Here is a 7,633-nt window from a genome sequence, read left to right on the forward strand (position 1 = left end):
CAGACGTCTGCACACGAGGTCCCTCCCTCTGCGGGGTCCATCTGTATAGACACACAGACGTCCATACATGAGATCCCTCCCTCTGGCTGGATCCTTCTGTACACAGACATACAGATGTCTACACACAAGGTCCCTCCCTCTGCGGGGTCCATCTGTACAGACATCCACAGATGAGGTCCCTCCCTCTGCTGGTTCCATCTGTATCGATGCAGACGTCTGCACGCGAGGCCCCTCCCTCTGCGGGGTCCATCTGTATAGATGCACAGATGTCCATTCATGAGGTCCCTCCCTCTGCAGGGTCCTTCTGTACACAGACATACAGATGTCTACACACAAGGTCCCTCCCTCTGCAGGGTCCATCTACACACAAGGTCCCTCCCTCTGCAGGGTCCATCTATACACAGACGTACAGATGTCTGCATAGTAGTTCCCTTCCTCTGTGGGTCCATCTGTATAGATGCAGACGTCTACACACGAGGTCCCCTCCTGGGTGTGTGTACCTCCTCCTCATTTAGCAAGATGAGTAGCTTCCAAAGAAGCTGAAAGTTGGTGCTGTGCAGAGAAAGATGATGAGATCAGCAGGTGGGAGGTGACTGCCGTGTCAGAATATCCCGCTGTGGACCAGTGGAGTCCGTCACAGGACTTTCCTTCCCCGGGCGTTCAGAGAACAGGCTCTCTGTAGTCCTCCAGGTGTTACTAGAACTCTGGAGAGGTTGGTCGTTGTGAGAATGATGGAAACCTGGTGCAGACGCACTGCCGGCAGCCTGTCGCTGTAGACTCGTTAGATGCAGAGCGGCCACACGCCTTTCACTGTGAGTCAGGGTCTGCAAGGTGCATGAGAGAAATGTAGACGAGGTGTGCAGCCCAAGGTCATGGTCCACTGAGTAGACACGCGGCCCCGTCCCTCACACTGGGCTGCTTGTTTCTGCAAGGTGCTTTTCTTACTTTAAACATGTATTTGCTTTTTTTGATGTTGAGCAGAACCCCCCCCCCCCGTTCATCAGCTTGCACACGAGCAGTTCTGGGAGAGAGCTGGCGTGTCCTGGGGTGTGGCCATCTGCACCCTCCTTTCTGGAGTTGTCCTTCCTGTGAGTGTGAGCTCCTGGCCCCTCAGGCTCTGCCTCCTCTTCGAAGTGCTCCTTCATGGTGATTCCATCTGGGCAGTTCTTCTAGGAGCACCGTTCACAGGGCACTCGCCCCCCTTGACCCTTTCACTGTGATTTGAATGGAAGTGTGCTGAGCAAATTGGTTTCCATAGACATCTTAATTTACAATCCCTGCCCTGTAACAGCCCTCTTCCCACTTCCTCTGTGCGTTCTGCTTCCGTTTGTTCTTCCCTGGCCCCGCCTGTCTTCTGAGCTTTCCCCCTGAGCAAATGTTGGCTTTCTGGTCATGTGTGGTTGACAGATCTGTGGAGTGGACCCCTCCTCGGGGTTACTGATCACCTTATCAGCCTTTCTGCCCTTGGATTAGGGAGCTCTGCTGGCCCAGGAAGTGCTGCCAACTCAAAAGATAGGCAGTTTGAATCCATAGGAGAAAGATGGGGAGTCTCCTCCTGAGGGATTTACAGGCTCTGAGAAGACACTGAAGGCTCAGCTCTGAGTTGGCTCCAACGCAATAGCAAATCATAACAAGTACAACAACATTTGACTGAAAGTTGAGTCATAACGATGATTTTATTTCTAGGCTTGAAGATTAGTAAGAGTCAAAGTCTCTGCGTTTCCTCCAGCCTGTATCAGACTAGCAAGACTGGCCATATTTTTATGGTTTTGAGTTTTGTTCCACATTTCCCCCTACTTGGTCAGGAGCCCTCTGCTGTGATGTCCTTTGAAGCGGTCAGCAGTGAGAGCCGGGCACCGTCTAGTTTTTCTGAGCTCAGAGTCACAGAGTCGGATGTTCACGGAATCCATTGACCCTCTTTCCTTATCCACATGCCTCTTTTCCAGGAAGGAGAGACTGATAGCTCATCTTAGGTGTCTCAGGGCAAGTCTGCCACCTGCGGATGTCCTGTAAGTACGTGCAGGATGTCACCTTCTTCCGCCTCTGTGTGTGTGGAGAGGAGGCATTAGGCTGTCACTCACAAGGGCCCCAGGCCGTTGTCCTGAGCTGCCAGTCTGGGCGAGATGCTTCAGTGATGCTGTGTACGGAAGAGTGCCGTGTGGACAATGACAGTGATGTGAGGCTGCATCTGGTGTGCTGTGCTGCACATGTGACCTGCTGATGACGACGGCCCATGCTGTCTGTAGAGTGGGAGGGGTGCCTTCCTCTGCTCTGCTTCAGACCTGTTTTCAGTTGTTTATTTCAAAGTGATCACAGTGCCTGCTGCTACGTTGAGAAAGGCTCCCCTGGAAGCAGGGGGACATGCAGAGATGCTGGCTAACCTGGGTTCCCGATGTGTGTCTTCTAGACTTCCAGTGGGTCCAGGGCGAGGTGTGTGAAGTCCAGCTGATGGTGTACAACCCCATGCCATTTGAACTCCGAGTGGAAAACATGGTACGTACTGCCAGCCCCCGCCTGTGCGGCTCAGTGCACAGCTCATTACCAACAGTTGGAGGGCACAGGCTCTGTGCCACACGCCTGTCTTCACGTGTGGCTTGCCTAACATTGTCGCTTCCTGTGGGTGGGTGTCAGGGCTTGTTCCTTTGTCCTCAGCCCCCAGCACAGTGTTGGTGCATGTTTGAAGGGGCTTTGGCCGGAGCACAGACCACGCTCAGTTAGCTGGCGCCGTGATCTGCACAGCCCCTGGCAGTTCCCTGTCTCTGTGCTGTTCCAGCCATTTTGGAATGATCTTCAGCAGGATTTTGCTTGCATGTGATGTGAATGATTTTCTTTGATAGTTTCCACATTCTCTTGGATCACCTTTCTTAGAGTAAATAATGGCCCTCTTCCAATCCTTTGGCCAGAGAGCTGTTCTCCAAATTCTCTTGCATAAACTGGTGAGGGCATCCAAGGCTGCATCTGTTCATTGAAACAAGTCAGTTGGTATTCCATTGATTCCTGGGGCCTTATTTTTTGCCAGTGCCTTCAGTGCAGCTTCCACTTCCTCCTTCACTACCATTGGCTCCTGCCCATATGGTACTTTCTGAAATTTTTCAGTGTCTATCAGTTCTTTCTGCTACAGTGAATCTGTATATTCCCTCCACCTTCTTTTGATGCTTTCTGGGTCATTCAATATATTGCCCATAGTATCTTCCAGTATTATGACAAAAGGCTTAAATTTGTTTTTCAGTTTTCGCAGCTTGAGAAATGCAGAGAGAGTTCTTTCCTTTTAATTGTCGAATTCCAGCTCTCCTCACATTCCATTACAATACTTTGCTTTCTCCTCCTGAGCTGCTCTTTGAAATCTTCTGTTCAGATCTTTCACTTTGATAGAAGTTCAAGCAGAATTTAGGAGAGGCAGTGGCACCAGGGCTATCATTGCTGATGTCAGAAGGATCCAGGTGAAAAGTAAGGAATACCGGTAGAATGCCTACTTGTGCTTTATTGACGATGCAAAGGCATTTGACTGTGTGGATCATAACATGTTGTGGCTGACACTGAGAAGAATGGGACTCCCCGAGCACTTTGGTCGCGCTCCTGTGGAACCTTATATCTGGACCAGGAGGCTATTGTGTGAACAGAGCAGGGGGAACACTACATGGTTTAAAATTGAGAAGGGAGTGTGTCAAGGTTGTATTCTCTCTCCATACCTGTTTAATCTGAGCAAATTATCCGATAATCTGGACTCTAAAAAGAGGATTGTGGCATCAGGATTGGAGGGAGACTCATTAATAAGCTATGTTATGCAGATGACACAACCTTGCTTGCTGAAAGTGAGGAGGACTTGAAGCATTTTCTTTTTTAATGAATTTTAATGAATGTTTACAGACTTAGGATTTCCATTCATTCATTGTTGCATTTTTCTCCCTGCCCACCCCTTCCTCCATTCACTCTTCTCTTTGAAAGTAAAAGAAAAATTCTTCCACTGTTATACAATCCCTCCCCGCAAGTCCACTCCACTGTGCAGCCTTCATTTTGGACTCCTGTCATTGCAATGATACATAATCATATATCCCTTTTAAAAAGTTCTTTCATCTGTTTCAATGCAGTATACCTTATTGAAGCACTTGTTGTAGAAGATCAAGAAATGCAGCCTTCAGTATGGATTGCATGCCAGTGTCAAGAAAACAAAGATTCTTACCACTGGACTGATAGGCAACACCGTGATGGATGGAGAAGAGATTGAAACGGTCAACAGCCTTATCTTGCTTGGATCCACAATTAACAAACACCCTTGGTACCAGCAGTCAGGAAATAAGGAGACACATTATACTGGGAAAATCTGCAGTTAGGGACCTCTCCATATTATTGAGTAATGATTTCAGTTTGAGGATTAAAGTGTGTTTGATTCAGGCCATAGTCTTTCCGATCACTTACTATGCATCTGAGAGCTGGTCAGTGAATAAGGATGACAGAAGAAGAATTGATGCCTTTGAGTTCTGGTGTTGGAGAACTGAACGTCCCATTGATGGCCAAGAGAATGAGCAGATATGGCTTGGAGAGGCTGCAGCCGGAGTGCTCTTTGGAAGCAAGAATGATGAAGCTTTGCGTCACAAACTTGGGGCATATTGTTTCAGGAGGGACTGTTCTTGGAGAAGGACATGATTCTGGGAACGGTGGAGGGTAGGTGAAGGGGAAGGAGACCCTCTGTCAGGTGGACTGACACCATGACTGCTGCAGTGGGCTCTTGTGAATCAGGAAGTGTGAGAAGATGGTGCAGGATAGAACAGGGTTCAGATCTTTTGTTCATAGCATCGCTGTGAGTCATTCTGCTTCGATGGCGCTTAAATACGACATAATTTGTAGGGTGGTTTGAGGTTTACGTGAGATGCACATGAGTTTGCATTCTGTGCACTATCCTGGACTTTCAGTGTTGCTTGTTTGCTGTGAGATGCTGGGATGACCAGGCCCCTGGGAGGAAGAGGCTCGTCACATAGGAGTCAACGATTGTGTCCCCGCTGGGCGGTCACGCTTGGGTTCAGTGTCCCGATTCTGTGTTTTTGTGGGCTGGGAAAGGCCCACCCCTTGGGACGACACTGTGACCCCATATTTTCTGGAGCCAGATCACCCCCTCACCCGGTTTCCATCCCATGAGTCTCCAGTTGGCGGCTTGCCGCACAGCCCTACTTAGTTACAATGCCGTGCCAGGGATGGTGCTAAGCGGTGCTGCTGTTCACGCACCCGGCCGTCTCGGGGTTGCCCTGGCAGCGGCCCGTAAAGGCCGTGGTGAAGCGGAGGTTAAAAGACTTGGTCATTAACCAGATGATCAGTGGTTTGAACCCAGCAGTCAGTCGTGGGAGAAAGGTGTGGTCGTCTCCTTCCAGAAAGATCCACAGCTTTGGAAACTCTGTGAAGCGGTCCCGCTCTGTCTGGAGGGTCACTGTGAGGGGGAAATGACCTGATGCAAGGGATTGTTTTTTGGTTTCTATACATCCTGCTTTTAAACAGATAGAATGGAACACACAGGTTCCACCGTCTTTCCATTCCTCAGTCAGACAGGGCCCAGACAACGGCCAACCAAGGAGAATTCCAAGTCCAGTTCAGACTCGTGTTAGTGGGTGATGGTGGCGCTGGAGAAAACCTGTTTGTGAAACTAATGAACACACCTGCAGGCCCTCTGTACTGACTGTGAGCTCTCTGGGGACACGTCACAAGCAGCTTGGTCCCTGTGCGGGCCGGACGGGACAGCCCTGGACCAGTTTGGCCAACTGCACTGGAAGGCCGGGGGGTCTTCTCCAGCCCAGGGTGCCTGTCTACCCCATTCTCTGTCCTGTCCTGTGACTTGTACGTACAGAGTGGAATTGGTCGGTTCTTGCAGTTGGGCTGAAGGGCTGTGAACTTGTGGTACATTTTATAATTTTGTGTCCTTTTGTTTATAAGTGAAACATTTCTATTGTTTTCTTTGTATTTACCTTCTCATTTGTAAAACAAGATAAATCAGCCGGGCTCTGTCCCTGAACGACCCAGGACTCACTCCCGTTTGCGCCCGTCCTGTCCACGGTCCTCTGTGGTTTCCTTTGGCAGCGCCTGCAGTGGCCCGCGATCACCTCATGGGGCCAGCGTGGCCTGCGCTTACTGTCCCCCTTCTTCCCTCCTGCAGGGCCTCCTCACCAGCGGAGTGGAGTTCGAGTCTCTGCCTGCAGCGCTCTCTCTGCCCGCCGAGTCTGGTCTGTACCCTGTGACGCTGGTCGGGGTTCCTCAGACCACGGGGACCATCACTGTTAATGGTAGGTGACTTCTTTATGCTCTCAGCTCCGCCCTGAGCTGTGTGGTTGAGGCTTACACGGCTCTCTGTCCTCCTGGTCCTGACCAGGGAGGGCTCCCATGGGATGTGACATGGACGAGGCATTCCAGTGCCCAGGTTGGGGTGGCGTGTGGGACGGGACCTCACTGTGTCTGCCCCCTCGTCTTCATCTGTGACATGGCTGTGACACAGACGAGGCGTTCCCGTGTTAAAGATGGGCCACTGTGTGCAGGGATGGAGACCTGTGTCTGCCTGTCACCTCCCTCATCCTTCGACGTGACACGGACGGCGGTCGGGATGAGACGGGGGTGCTGGAACTGGAGCTCACTGTGTCTCCCTGTCACCTCGTCCTCAGGTGTGACAGGAACGTGACACAGACGAGGTGTTCTAGCGCTCAAGATGGACCAGTGTGTGCTGGGCCTGGACCTCACTGTGTCTCCCTGTCCCCTGACTCCCCTGGTCCTCAGACGTGACTTGGATGTGACCTGGACAAGGCTCATGGCGGACCTCACTGTCCCCCTGTCACCTGGCTTCTCCTACATCTTCCTCAGTCTCCTGTCCACAAGCCTTGTGTGTCCTGGGAGCTGCCTCCGACCCTGGAGTGCCAGCACCATCACCCCTCCCCACCCCAACCAGTAATTATGGGGTCGTTGGTGGTGTTTTTCTGGTTAATTCTGGTGTGTGTCCACTTGGACTGCTCAGGGACCATGGGTCCCGCAGCCAGCCCATCCTCCTTGGTATGTCTTTCCATTTTAGAGGTTCAGTGACACCCTGTGACTGCTCGCCGCTAGGCTCTGCTGGTGTCCCTCCTTTCCTCCTTCCCCGGCCCTGCTCCCTTAGCCTTCTTTCCCTGCCTCCCTTCAGTCTCCTGCTGCTTCTGCTTTTTCTCGTGGGGTGCACATGCCCATCTGCCCATCTCCTGCTGGCACCCCTTCTCCTGACAGCTTACATGTGGCTCCTCAGGGCCCAGCACTTGGTCTGTATCACCGGGAACAACAGGAAGGAGCCATCAGTCAGGAGAGGAAGTGGAATATGTGGCTAATCGCCCTCATGGAAGCTGCCTCCTTTCTGCCCTGAGACCAGAGGACCTGAGAGGTGTGGCTACTTTTAGAGAACTTCGGACTAAAGACTCTCTAGAAGAATCCTGACCCAAAGCGAGGAAACTCAGACCAGCATTCTTAATTTTCCTGGGGCCTAGGGCTCACAGGAACCGTTGAAACTGTTGTCCTGAGACAATTTCTAACCCTTAAACTGAAAATATCACTTGAAATAATCTTAAAACCAAACAACATTTTCTTTGGCTTGTTGTTGCTGTTGTTATGTGCTGTCGAGTCGTTTGCGACTCATAGC

The 7,633-nt window shown here is 51.1% G+C and overlaps 1 protein-coding gene across 1 annotated transcript in view; it reads left to right on the forward strand.

The window, feature by feature from the left end:
* TRAPPC9 (trafficking protein particle complex 9) overlaps positions 1–7,633 on the forward strand; it is a 403,698-nt gene that overhangs the window by 74,155 nt on the left and 321,910 nt on the right. Inside the window, exons 11-12 of the mRNA XM_006879266.1 lie at positions 2,408–2,493; positions 6,140–6,266. Of these exons, the coding sequence (XP_006879328.1) occupies positions 2,408–2,493; positions 6,140–6,266 (213 nt within the window). The remainder of the gene's footprint in view (positions 1–2,407; positions 2,494–6,139; positions 6,267–7,633) is intronic.

Source organism: Elephantulus edwardii, unplaced genomic scaffold (assembly GCF_000299155.1).
Source record: "Elephantulus edwardii isolate Elephantulus edwardi_28Jun2011 unplaced genomic scaffold, EleEdw1.0 scaffold00003, whole genome shotgun sequence".
NCBI lineage: Eukaryota > Metazoa > Chordata > Mammalia > Macroscelidea > Macroscelididae > Elephantulus > Elephantulus edwardii.